This window comes from Thunnus maccoyii, chromosome 17, assembly GCF_910596095.1.
Source record: "Thunnus maccoyii chromosome 17, fThuMac1.1, whole genome shotgun sequence".
In the NCBI taxonomy this organism is placed as follows: Eukaryota; Metazoa; Chordata; class Actinopteri; order Scombriformes; family Scombridae; genus Thunnus; species Thunnus maccoyii.
In genome coordinates this window covers 23409566-23423830 of record NC_056549.1, presented here as the reverse complement: position 1 = coordinate 23423830, position 14265 = coordinate 23409566, and the positions used below count along the sequence as shown (strand labels likewise).

Below are 14265 nucleotides of genomic sequence, written 5' to 3'. Positions count from 1 at the left end.
AGAAAGAAAGATGATGGAAAAACAGGAAATTCCTGCACACCCCGGTCAACCCCATCATCCTGTCATCTCTCCACTGTTCCTATAATGAAAGCATAAAATGCCCCAAAAATATATATATATTAAAAAAAAACAAAACAGACTCTATGTAATTCCAATTAGATGTGCTCCACCAACCCAGTTAACAGTAAATAAACCTACATGGATGTTTGTATCTTCTCATTCCTTTATCTAACTGATAACTCCAAATTTTTTTCATTAATGCAAGAAATTGCAGGATGCTGCTGAGGACTTGCAAAGCAGTGTGGGAGATGTGCTGGCATCTTCCAAGCCTCTTATTGGACATCTAGAACCACTGGCTGCAAATTTAATCCAATCAGAGACCAGGCTGCTTTCACGTGACGTCCTGCTGCTGAACCAGGCAATGTCAGGCAAAAAGAAAAGTCTCCAGGTGAGGAAATGAATTGAATTTTTATTACAATATTATTATAAATCTGTTTTAACTCTACAGATTTTTTAGATAGTGTTGACTCAGCCCAACTTGTCATAGTTCAGAAATTGGTGAAAGATGACTAACACATAAAATGATCTGTTATCTTTATATTGAATTAGCTAAGTGTCTCATAAATGGAGGCAGTTTGCCTGAAGTTTTAGTGTGAACATTACCTAACCAGAGATTACAGTCTATTACTTAATGTAATGTTCAAATTTCATAAACCCAGGTTGACATTTAATCTGTCACATTTCTCTCTGTGTGCAGGAGGATTTGGGGCAACAGAAACTATTTAATTCTCAACTGGAGGCTCTTGAAAAGCAGACACAGAATATATTGCACAAGCAGAACGTCACCATAAATAACATAGACTCTGTAAAGGTTGGTCCAAGTCCTTGTTATTTCCCATGAGTCATCTCTTCTATACAATACTTATCTATTTAAATTCAAAGCCACTGGACTATACAAGACTTGTTGATTGTGGGCTCTTACTGAAAGACTACTTTATTTCTTGGACGTATAGCAGGATCTCTTGGCACTCAGTGAATCACTGGTTGACGTCAGGGAGATGAGTCGCTGTATGAGCCTCAGCAAAGAGCAGACAGAGAGACTGCACATGCTCAGCAGGCAATGGATCGACAGTGTGACTCGAACGTCTGACATGAACAGGTGAGAAAGTTTAGCTTTAAAATGTTTTGGGAAAACTGTAACAAAAGTGTTCACAAAACATTTGCCAACAATTGGAGAGCTGTGATCAATATTTTTTTGTGGAAGCTCATAAAACATTTCTGCCCTCATACAGAAATTCATACAGTTAAGTTACGTGATGTGCAATGTCGTGATAACTTGAACAGTTTTAACACAAATAAAAGTTTCTGCAAGGCAATGTGTAGTTTTGTTTCTATTGCTATTCCAGAGAAAAATCTATTATAATAAGATTGTGTCTTAGTTTCTGAGGGAATACAGGAGATGGATGCATTTTGTAATAAGCTTCTAGTCTAAAAGAAGACTGCTGTTTTCTGTGTGAATGCCATAGAGAGCTGCAGGCTGAAAGTCAGCGTTCCCAGGACTTTCAGCAGAAATGTAAGAACCTGACATCTATCCAGGAGAAGTTGGAGCAAGAGACAGTACCCAGAAAACTTCAAAGTTACTCCAACCTCAAAGAGATGCTGACTGTACATCAGGTACTATACACTTAGCATATTGATTTTGTTCAAACTGAAACCTGCTTCTAAGTTGTTTCAGGACTCCACTTTTAAAAATGACCGTTTAGTACAACACAGGGATGTAAACATGCAGTTTTTGCATCTTGGCAGCCACAAATGGCAGTGACAAATAACTCAAATTACTCCGATTTTAGTGAGTTTATCTTGTTAAGCCAAGAATCTACTCACCAGCTAGCTTTTTAAAAGTAGTGTTAAAATCTTTGTTGATAAATTGTTGATAAAGTCATTCCCACCCATACATCTGCAGATTAGTTTGAGCTCTAAATACAGAGTTCATCTGTTTAGTGCCCATGTGTTACTAGATGCCAAGTATGCTGGCATACTGAGATACTGTATATGGTAATTAGGATGTGAGGTAGCTGAATGAATGACCTCATCAGCACAAACACTTGGTTAATATACAGTATCTCTGTGATTCTGGCAGGACAATAGACAGCTTGAGTGCCATTTATTTTAAATGGTGGACATGAGTATTGATGCCATTTACAAATCCTAACGATTTGTCTAAAATTGTACAATTATGAGTCAAATCAGATGAAATAGAGATTTGATCTATGACTTTTACTGTGCTCTCTCTTTCTATTCTCTCTCATACTTACAGAGGCTTCAGGCTGAAATGATAATTGGACACCAGCTCCTACAGGGTCTTCTCTGTGATGCAGTAGAGTGCATGGAAAAAGAAACAGGACAGAAAAGGTAAGTGATGGAAATACTCTCTAAATGACAGTTTGTTGCTGCTGCAGTAGATAACAAGCCTAAGGAGCTCATAGTTTGAGTCCTGTATGGCTAAAGACTGGAAATCGTACTCACATTTGTTTTTACATAATCAAAGTAAAAGCCTTTTAAGTGCTAGTTTTTCCTGTTCCACCCTTCAACTATGACTCCTGTTGAGGATTCAAGTTCAAGTTGATGAAAGGATCATGGCGTTCCCTGTGTCTTTCCTCAGTCTTTTCAACTATATTGGCACTAAATTAATACTAAATAGCCACATTCCTGTGGAAAAAGAAACTGGGGAAGATACTGCACATATTAGGTGCACATTTTTCACTGAATATAATGGTCAGTGTACACAGTATTGTATACAGTGTAGGTATGAAGGCCTAGAGCTGGATGTCAAACCTTATTATGTTTTCAGTATCTACAGTTTGAGATATATTCAGTTTGGTCCCACGCTAGAGAGAAACCCTGCAGGAGTTATCAGAATGGGCTGGCTTGTAGTCTGCTATTTTTTCAGACCCTGTCGCCAATTAAATAATTAAAATGTGAGCTTTTCCAGCTGCATTCATTTCCTCACTTGAAATAATCACACACATTGGGTGCACACACACAAAAAAAATGCAGGTGTTTCCTGCTTTGGAACAGCTACATGTCTCTCTCCTTGATGCTTCCTTAAATTTTGCGGTTTTTGGAAAGCTTGGGAAGCTCTTACATTTTTATGAGACTGAAAGGAAAGTTTTCTCTTCTCCCTGCTGGGACCATCAAAGGATAAAAGACGGTCTTAAAATCCTGCTGATTTTTTTATTGATTTAGCAATTGTCTGTGAATGAACCATGACAGACCATCTTCTGATTTTGTTTTATTACTTTTACTATTTCATGTATTCTTTTTGTTTAATATCCTCAATTATTTTGTAACTGCAAATACCTAAGATCCCTGTGGAAATCAGTGAATTAGTCTCCCATTCCATATTATATTCATTATGTTTTAATTCTTGATTAGATGCCTACACGTATGTTCATATGTTCTTCTCCAAATGAAACACTGAACGTTGCATTGTTCCTGCACAGATCTGAGCTCATGACACAAGTGGCCTGTGTGAAGGAGAGATGGTTCAGCGCCGTCGCTCTGGCTGTTCAGCGCAGGACCCTGACAAAAGAACAACTCAGCCAGTGGAGGATCTACCATAGTGGCTTGAAACTTCTGTGGAAGCTGCTGAGTGATGTTGACCCTCTGCTGCCTCCTGCTGGCCACGCTCTGTGTACACTGCAGCAGCTCCTGAGCTGCACGGATGATTACCAGGTTAGCGTATGCGGATGTTGAAAAGATTTATCTTACTGTTGTAAAAACAAAGCTTTAATAAATTGAATGTTTTATTGATGTATAAATGCTACACATCACACTTTTAAATACCATAATTTCTCCTCATATTTGTTTAAGTGTGTTGAAGAGGCTCTGGATCTGCGCTCTACCGTGTACATCCAGACTTTGGATGCTGGCAGACATTTATGTGGAACTATGACAGAGTCTGAGTGTCGGAGTCAACTGCAGTCACAGCTCCAGGCCATAGAGGAGGCCTGGAAACATACCGGCTCACTGTTGGCAAAAAGAAGAGCCCTGATCAACACCACTGTTCAGGTAACAGCCATATTTCCAACACTCTTATTTATTATTTTTACCCTAGGTTAATATTTTACAATGAACAACATTTTCTCAATTTTACATTATAAAAAATGTATTTATTCACTTTTTTGACAAATGGTCTATATAAGTTCCAAATATTCCGGACAACTAAATATGAGCTCAGTAAAGTAGTATATAAAAAATAAAGTGTTTATTGATCAATAAAAATCAAACAAACTGTGGTAGTCCTACCAATATATCTTGGATGCATTTAACTGAAATCAAAGGACAGTAGGATACAAATTCACTGCACTGTTCAATCTATGCTAACTACAACCAAGCAACCTTGTTGATTTCCAGAAATGTCCACAGAGTCAACTCTGGCTTCTTAGTGCTTTTTGATTTTCTGTCATTTTTATGCTGTTATGATGTTGGATGTCTTATTAAACATGGTCAAAGTTCCAAAACTTGAGCTGAACATGTAAAAATGCTCTCTGCAGAGTTAAAAGCCAGGACTTCAGTCTGCTCTGAACACTTTGTTTACAATGTTACCTCTACTTCCCTAACCCTTTCAGATCAGATTCAGGTTTAAACATGTATGGATGTATTTTGAAAAGTTTCTATTTTGAGTAAAGAACGAGAAAAAGAAGTAAAATCCTACTACTATAGTTTGTTTACGGAGCCTCCAGAGAGGCCAGCAGCTGGCCAATCAGAGCAGAGTGGGCTCATCGGGAGGGGGGCCTTAAAGAGACAGGAGCTAAAACGGCCTGAAGAGGCTGAACTGAGGGACTGCATAAACTGCCAGTATAAGATAAATAAGGAGTTTTTTAAAATGTAAATCATGCAAAGATATTCCAGTAGAGCCCCAGAATATAAATATAGACCTAGAAATGTGCATCATACATCCCCTTTAACTAAATGACTTAAAAAAAGAAAATCAAAAACTTTTTTTTAAAATATCGCAGATATTAGATCTTCAGCTGCTGATGTGGTTGAAAACCAGTTAGTTGCCCTTACAGCTGCTGTTCATTCTTAATCTGATGCAATTTATCAGCGTATAGAAGAGTACAGCTTTGAACTGACAAAATCCAAAAGAAGAGCATGTGTTACAGTATTAACTTGGGAGTAGGGGGGTCAGCTTTGCATGACCCATATCCAGGACCTGATGCCACAAACACACACACACACACACACAAACACACACACACACACAGGGGACCTGGTGTGTTGCCCTGGCACAGAGCTCCTACCAAGAGGGATGAAAGAGCAGCTCAAATCTAGCTATGATCCACATCCAGAGACAGCTGGTTACCAGTGTCTGTCCCTGTCATTCCATCACTGCACAGTTCAGTGCACATATATTGTACAGTAAGACACTGAAAGACAGAGAATCTAATAAAATATAAAAATAAAATTAAAGGAGCACACTGCATGTCCACACAGAGATTGTTCATTGTTTTCCTGTGGAGAAAAAGGAAAAATCGACATCAAATTCAAGGCTGACAAACACAGATTTGTTAATTCTTTGAGTGACACGGCTGATATTTTGAGTGAATCTTTGTAGCTTCTTTTGGCTCCAAGCTATGACTGATCACCATTGTCCCACTGCTCCCCGGCTTCATGAGCTGTGTTCATTAAAACAATGGATTGTTTAGGCACCCAGCAAGGTCAGGAAAAGTTGTGTTAACCCCTTTAAGCTCAACAGGATCCACGCGGGGAAAAGGAAATCCCTCTGAGCATCGTGTCAAAAATCACACAGAGAGTAGCGTTCACGCACACAGTGGGACTGATAACAAGAGACTGACCTCAGAGTAAATACTGGTCAAGTGAATGAAGATTTGTAGGAATAGATTGTTGGTTTTGCTTATTTAAATTTTTGACATATTAAGCTACCTTCTGTTTTGATGGACTTCAATCACAAAGGCCTACCTTATTATATGCAGATAGAGTGTTAAATATATTTGTATGTGGAAATTTGTGAGTTTCTGGGAATGTTAAAAAATGAAGAACTATGATGGCATACACAATTCTGCCTTATAGAGTTTTACAAATACATTTTTAGCAAGTACATTTGTTTGTTACTCATCCCTTTATTGTAAATGCAATAGAGAAATCAACAACACCATTTATTATTGATGTTTTTCCTATTTAATCTGATATAATTCAGAGGTTGTTATAGTACCCCAGGTATTTACAGTTAAACAATGCTGGTTATAATGTGTCAGATGTTTGTTAGACTTTAGAGATCCTCTTTTAATGTATTCTGTCGTTTATGTAGAAGTGGACACAATGTCAAGATGAGATAACCAACATCATGTCTGAACTGGATGAGTTGAAGACCAGGCTGAAGAAGCAGCTGCCTAAAAGGCCGGAGGACTCTGAGGAAGAGACGTTCATTCAGGTGATCAGAACTTGTGTTTGTGCAGGTGTTCAAATACAGGGCTGAAAAATTAGTATTTCTACCCACTACTTATTCATTATGGGGTGCAAATAAGTTTCATAACCTACTTTTTAAAGACACACACAACATTTTTAGGAACTTACCAACTTGCCCTTCACCAAAATTATCCATGTGTTCACAGTAGATTGGTGACTCTGTTGCTGTATGACAACACCACTGTATATTGAGTGGTAGTAGACCATTTACATTATCCAAAGTAAAGAAACTGATCTGTCGGTAATGAATAGTGACTTTTTTAAATTGCTGTTACTTTTACTCTTAAAGTTTAAACATAATATGTGATTTGGCCTGCTGATTTTTATTTCAGGCATTCTTCCACTAACTTTACTGCATTATATTGAAACAAGAAAAGTTGTTGTAAATTATGTATAAATCAGCTTTTACAAGTATCAAGAGTGCCCACAAGTTTTATCACTTTTCTTTATCACTTTTAACAGCAGTGAGGTGCTATAACTGTAATTTACAGTATTGTTGTGCTAACTGTTGCCTGAAGCACCAGAGCAAATCATTTAACAGGAACCAATCAGACAGTCTCTTTTAAAGCCTAAATCTTTATATCTATGTATTATTTTGCAAGAAAGCAACGACTAAGCTTTGTGACAACCTATAATAATGACACCTTACAGTACTTGTCATGAAAAAAATAGATCTACCATTCTGCAAGAGGGAAATTGCAGTGGAAGCATGGAAGTTTAGTAGATGTTAAAATAGATCACCAGCATTAATCTGCTGGAAGAAAACCGAGCTGGTCAGAAAGCTGGCCAAAGTTTCCCCCACCCCTCAACTCCATCAGTATCAACCCCCCATCCCACTAGTGCGCCTCTGAGTTTACCCCCCTTTCCCTTATTTAATACCCCCATGCTTTCACTCCCCTCCCCCTTTCTACCCCTTCTACCCTCCCCCTGTCCTGTCCACAGCCCTTTAATCTGGACAGTCAGAGCGAACGAGAGCAAGAAACAGTCAGAAGAGAAGCGTGTGCACACAGCTCGTTCATGGCTGTCTGACCGAGTGTTTAAGTGTGTGTGTTTGTGTGTGTGTGTGTGTTATGCAGAAGACGGACCTCTCTCTGCAGCATTTGGCCAGTGAATTGAGGGAACTGGCCACCATGAAGACGGACATGTCCCAGTATGTCGTGGCCGGTGACTCTGCTCTGCTGGAGCAGCAGCTGGAGCAACTCCACGGGCAATGGGAAGAGCTGTGTACCAAGGTGAGAACTGAAAAAAAAGAAGGAAACAGAGAGAGAGGAAGAGAGAGAGAGGCCATAAAACAAACCAGAGAAAGTGGAAAGATTTCAGATGGTGCAGGTGGAGAGAGAGAGAGAGGATTGGGGGGGAGTAGGAGGGATAAGTTGCCACCAGTGGTTTCTTGGCGGTGACCAGCAGCACAAAGCCTCTGCACCACTGGGACTGAACACACACTCACACACACACACACACACACATATACACACACTCATTTGTTTGATAAAAGAGCCAGCATGTGTAGGTTCATGGAGGGAAAACTACAACACATTGTCCTGTTGTTAATACTTGAGCAACTTGTTTCCCTACAAGACAAATTCATTCTTCTTAACATTTCTACTGCAAAAGTGAAGTCTTTTTCTAATTGAGTTTTTAAAGTGGTCTTTTCTCTGGTTTTATCAGAATGTAAAGAAATCTGAAGCCTTTTTTGCTGTTTATTCAAATGTTTTGAAATAGTCGGTTGACTGCTTACAGGTTGTCATGAGCTCCTGACTAGACTCAGACTCACTGTGCTGGCTGAGCAATCACATGAAACTCTGAAAAGAACAGACTGTTAATTCTGTATCTGCATTATTGGTGAAAGTAGCTCTGCTGTATACGCACGCAGGCTCAAATTCCTACAGTTAAGTCTTTTGGCTTAAACACAAACGCACTCTTGTTCTTGAGAAACCAACGGTTATGACATGCTTGGGACATTTCTGTCAGTTATTACGGTTAAGTGATAATTTGCACTCGTGCTAATTGGGTCCTCAGTTCAACTGGATGCTTCCACCCGCTCCTGTCTTGGCAGGAGTTACTAGGATTCATAGAATGCCACTATGTACAATCATCAGGGTTTTTTGTTGATGTTTTGGGTTCTATACATAGCACTCTTTTTGTTATCTGTACAACCACAACAGCTGCTCATCCCAACCACTCAATTCCTCTTAAATTTGTCCGAAAACAAATCTGAAACATTAACTTTGTGTAGGCCAGAGGATTTCTTCTAGGAAAGACCTACCAGACACTGAGTATTAATAATAATATTAATAATATTACCAAATAAAACAGCCTACATGCATACAGTATAAATTAATTGTTTTATATAAGTTTGATATAACACATTATATACTGTGTCTATTATAAAATGGACTTTTTATGACAAGCTTTTACCAAATTGTGAAATTGGGAGGGAAAAAATATTAAGTGAGGTTATTGAGAAGGCACAAACCAACTAAGCACATAAGATTTTTCATTTGTATTCATTCCTAACATGGCCAGGGGCCATGGATCTGAGCCACAACAGCTTCCTCTGCACGCCAGTTAACAGGTTGTAGGTGGGGGGGAAGCCACTGGAATGGGTCCGATGAGCAGATGGCCTGGCTGGGCTAAAGGGATTCAGGGGACAGGCTCCATTGTTCCTAGGGAAGCACAAAGTCCTCACAGGGTGACAGCAGCTCACAATGCACCCTAAATACTCCAGAGTCCAAAAGGCCCAGCAGTGTTAGTACATTAAAACCAAAGCAGGGCTAATTTAAATCAAATAAATGCCACTGAACAGTAAAATATAGCCGGTTCAAACAGGCCCCTTTGAACCTCAAAAAGATCATCAGCCCCCTCCTCGGCTGTGTAATGGGATGTTAAGCTGTCATTAGGAAAATGGACCTTGTTAATTTTATCAAACAGCCAGAATCTCTTGAGGATATCTCTCAATTCAGTTGATTACTGCGATTAATGTGAGAGATTAAATGACCCTACTGCGTCCATTCAGTTCATCTGACTTTATTTTACTCTCTTATATATGAAATTTTGTGTAAAAAAAATGTTATACTTAGGGCATTTTGAAATTTATGTCAACTTTTCTTACATGTATTTTACCAGTTTATTTGCCCCCGTGCACCACACTCATATCTACAAAACATACTGTTGTGTATTAAAATTAGTTCTCAGAGTTTCCTGTATACATACTAGGAAGTACCTTATCAAAGAACCATCATTCAGACTTGACTGGAATTTCAAGTCAAAATCTACTGGCATTACTGTTACTATTTGCTTACCTGCCTGCAGCATGTTTGAGGCTTAACAGTAAACAGTACATTTCCAGAATCCGCAAAACTCTCTGAACCATCTGGTTAAAGTTTGTATTTGTGCACTGACCAATGAGCACTTGCACTATAATGATCTTTATTCCTTTTAAAGTGAAGCATGCTAACGGCTCTTAAAATTACACCTGAACACAATTGTTCATGTGTAAGGGTACCTGTCTGCTCAACATGAAATCATTGTACTGATATTTTACATTCTACACTCACATTTTATAAAAATTTCTCTCCCGGGCTTCATGTGTGCAAAGTTGCTTAATGCCAATTTTACCCCTTTGACTATTCCCAGGTATCCTTGCGCAGGCAGGAAATCGCAGATCGCCTCAATGCTTGGACCATCTTCAACGACAAGAACAAAGAGTTCTGTGATTGGCTGACTCAGATGGAGAACAAGGTGTGCTACAGTGGCGATCTGAGCATCGAGGAAATGGTGGAGAAGCTGAAGAAGGTACGAGATCTAAGGAATATTAATATCTTCCCACCCAAATACAGGAACACATTTTTGTATAGTTGTATGCAGGTATTATCTCATTCATATCACATTGTATTCACACTTTTATGAGTGATACTACAGTATTTTCACACTACTCCCAACAATAACACAATGTACATTCTGTGTAATTCCACAATGAATCAGGGCATAGATACCACTTGTGTAGGTATGATTAAAATCCATACATACACTTTGCTATTTATAACAGATGGTGGCCAGGAATGAAAGGGCTGATTGCCCTTTGTTCATACACAACAGTTGTCCTTTCAGTGACTGAAAGCCTTTTGTACCTTCCTGTCTCATCATGAAGCATGCTCATTTAGTCAACAAGATAATAATTGGTTTGAACGTTGCAGGATTTTCTGCAAGATCTGTTTTGGGGCTGTTAGATGAGAAAATTAGCAGCACTTTATAGCAGCTTTAATGATTTTAATATCTGAAGTCACTTCCTGCTGATAACTGACTGCTGTTAACAGGTGCATTCTCGAGACTGTGAGGCATCCCTGTTTAGTTTGAACTAAAATCCACATTTTTAAAGCTGCATTAGACAGGATTATGTAAAAAAAAAAAAAAACAACCAAAAAACATGCAGATTGGCCAGCTCAGTAAACCTACAGCCTGCTGTTTACTAATTTAATGCTTTACAATAACTGGATGTAAATGATGAAATATTTCTAGCAATTACGTCTCACTGCCATTTGAAAGTGCAGTTGCAATGTGTCCATGTTATACAGGGATTAAATCATATATTGTATGTAATAAGATTGCTGAAAATCTGCATATGAAATCCACACACTATGTTAACTTTAATACTTAATGTTATTTTTGAAGTTTCCCTGCCTGTTGTTGCTCAGGACATGATGTGTGAAACAGCATAATCTTATCATGTCATGCCTCTTTAGGACTGCATGGAGGAAATTAATTTGTTCAGTGAGAATAAGAGCCACTTGAAGCAGCTGGGAGAACAGCTACTGTTAGCCAGTGATGAGGCCAAGCAGACCCAGGTTCACGGCTCACTGCAGGAGGTCAACCAGCGTTGGCACAACCTCTTCAACCACATCGAGGCCAGGTGAGTAAACCTACAGATGAGGCTGTATGGAGGAGTTTGGTCTCCCACTTACTGTAGATTTGTGTGTGTATTTGTATCATATAGGCACTTTCCAAAAGACACAGAAACATATCATGTAATGTATATATCAACAGTGAAAATGTGTGTTGATGTTAGTTAGAGCGCACATTTCAAAGGCAAATGGTAAGAGTCCCACTCTACATTAAAAAGCATCATTAAGCACTGAATGGCTTTAACTGGGAGCCTGTAATTAAACAATAGTCCTAATGTGGATCCATCCACCTGCTGTTGTGTTAGCCGTGCTCTGCAGCTGTCAGGAATACATGGCTTCTAAAGTACAACACAGACTGTAGGTTAAGCCTCTGTGATGATGAACTGTTACTGCCCCCGACCCCCCTCTGACAGATGGACAGTCCTGTGGAAGAGCAGGAGATACAGACTTCACCCCAAACCCACCCCCGACACCACCAAGAAAAGCTAAATCTCAGACAGTACCATATGTCTCCATGTCCACACTGACTCCCCCCGTGTTTTCAAGTCTGTTAGAATGGGATGATATTGGGGAGGGGGGCTGGGAGGAGGAGGGGAGTAGTCTGTCGGCATGCATTAAATCAGTGATTCTCAAAGTGGGGTCCCCTTAACAATTCCATGAGCAGGTTTTAGGGGACACACATGGCTAGATAGGGAATAGCTGTATTATAGAGCTGAATTAATGGACTTTTGGCCATAAGGGAGAAGAAGACCACCAGACTTACACGTCCAGCAGACACAGAGGAACATTATCATTACATTGGAATGATTGATGATTGTAGCTACCTAAGTCCAATATTTGCACTGAGATAAATATCTGTTTCTTAAGCTGCTAAATATTCGACTTTCTTCACCGGCTTCTTGCTAGCTTTGTCTTTCTGTGTTTTGGTTCTGGGCAGGTAGCCAACTGTGGGTTTATCTGGGATTTTTTTTATTACTACAGCTTCCTGCCGTTGCTACTGTAGAAATGGGGTGCTTGAAAGCAATGACACTGAGCTACACAGTAAATTTGCGGCCTTTAAAACCACAACAATGAGCTAAAGTGGGCTAAGAAGCTCAGCTGGACTAAAGGGTTGGGTGGTAGCATTGTCACTGAAAAGAAGCCATTTCACATTACACTTTATTTGATTCAGTCTTAGAATAAAAATAGTGATAAATGTATAGCCTCAAAGTTCTTTAAACCTGAAATAACACCACATGGGTGAGCAGAAATGAGCTGTAAACACAACATTGACATACTGTAGTTGATATGGTGAACTTGTTAGCAAACAGTTTCCTATGTACACATCCAGCAGACATGGAGCAGCATTACATTCATTTGGAGTAATTTTTCTGGCCACCTGGTGAATGTAATTCCAATATTAACTCTCCTTTTTAGCTCAATTTTGGTTTCCACCAACTCTTGATGGAAATATCTGTCTGTTTAGCTGCTAAATGCTCCCCTGTGTTCACCAGCTTGTTGCTAACTCTGTCTGCCATTTGATGCTGGGCAGGTATAGCGTACAGTGAGTTTATCAGTTTTTACCGAAAACAATGCAGACCATAACAATGATCTTAAAGAGGCTAAAAAGCTCTCTGGAGCCAAGGGTAACTGCATATATGGGTGTTAATTCTCTGTGAGCTTGTCACTACAGCTTTAAAAAGTAGAAATAATTAGGAAACTAGAAATTTTTCCAAGTGGAGAAAGTTCAATTTGATAAATCTGTAATGGAGTAGGATACCCAAAAAACATGCACTCTGTAATAGATGATTGATTTATAAGACAATCATCCATTGTCTTATAAAGACAATGGTAAGTCAGACCATAATTATGTTAAAGTAAATGACAGCATCCCAGAAATACTCAAAAACCAAATGTACAGTAAAGTGCTATATAATTATAGTGACAAGAGTAAATGTCAGTAGTTAAGTCTCTGAGAAACTTTAAGCCCTCCTGCAGCTGGCTGTACTTTGTTAACTTGTTCTCCAACCATATATCCTCACTTATCCTCCAGCTCTCTTTTCCCCCGTTTTCTCCATCCATTCTCCTCTTGTCCTTTTTCCTCAGCGTGGACCCCTGACCGGGTTTTGTGTCTTTGTTGGGCCTCCACATGAGGCTGCTGGCCTTTGTTAGGCTGTCAGAGGTAGAGAGGGGGTGAAAGAGAGAAAGAGACAATTTAGTTGACTAGGATGGTTGTATCTGCAGAGAGGAAGAGTATTTTCTGGACATAATTTACACTGACTGTACTTTGTCTTTATTACACAACCATAAACACAAAGCCTGAAACATGAACATGAACTACACACAGAAACTTCCACTACACACATTATGTGCAAACTTTGACTCCAAGAGCTGGGAATCGTATGAAATTTGATACTGGTGCCAATACAACACATGAGTTTTAGTAGCAATAGCAAAAAAAAGTTCTATACCTTTATTTTTGAATGTTTTTTTTCCCTACAATCTCATTTTTGTGTTGTTTAAAGTTTAATGTCTTGACTTAAATTAGTAAAGTTACAGTATGATTTAGATTAGGAAATATGTGATCAAAGAAAACAGACTCAGACCAACCAGTTGATACCAATTTTGACACTTGACTGTTTTAGACACTCTGTGTTACAGTTAGGCAGTCAGTACTCACTCAGTATTTGCTACAAAAGTCATGGTCCTCTGGCAATGACTCCTAATAACTTTGGTGATTCCCTGACATTTCATCTAGCCCTCATCAGGTCAAAATTGCAAACTGTCCAGAACTGTGGTGTATGAGTGGCTGTAGACTCTTAGTCTTGTATATTTAACTAAAGAGGCCGAACTCAAATGTTTAAGGTGGTTTAGCACAAGAGGCCATACAAGA

The 14265-nt window shown here is 39.1% G+C and overlaps 1 protein-coding gene across 1 annotated transcript in view; it reads left to right on the top strand.

Moving 5' to 3' along the window:
- Positions 1-14265, top strand: part of LOC121882242 (nesprin-2) — a 75033-nt gene that overhangs the window by 45481 nt on the left and 15287 nt on the right. The window contains exons 62-72 of the mRNA XM_042390327.1: positions 266-448; positions 758-871; positions 1014-1159; positions 1527-1674; positions 2318-2412; positions 3504-3735; positions 3874-4071; positions 6335-6457; positions 7569-7724; positions 10129-10287; positions 11235-11401. Of these exons, the coding sequence (XP_042246261.1) occupies positions 266-448; positions 758-871; positions 1014-1159; positions 1527-1674; positions 2318-2412; positions 3504-3735; positions 3874-4071; positions 6335-6457; positions 7569-7724; positions 10129-10287; positions 11235-11401 (1721 nt within the window). The remainder of the gene's footprint in view (positions 1-265; positions 449-757; positions 872-1013; positions 1160-1526; positions 1675-2317; positions 2413-3503; positions 3736-3873; positions 4072-6334; positions 6458-7568; positions 7725-10128; positions 10288-11234; positions 11402-14265) is intronic.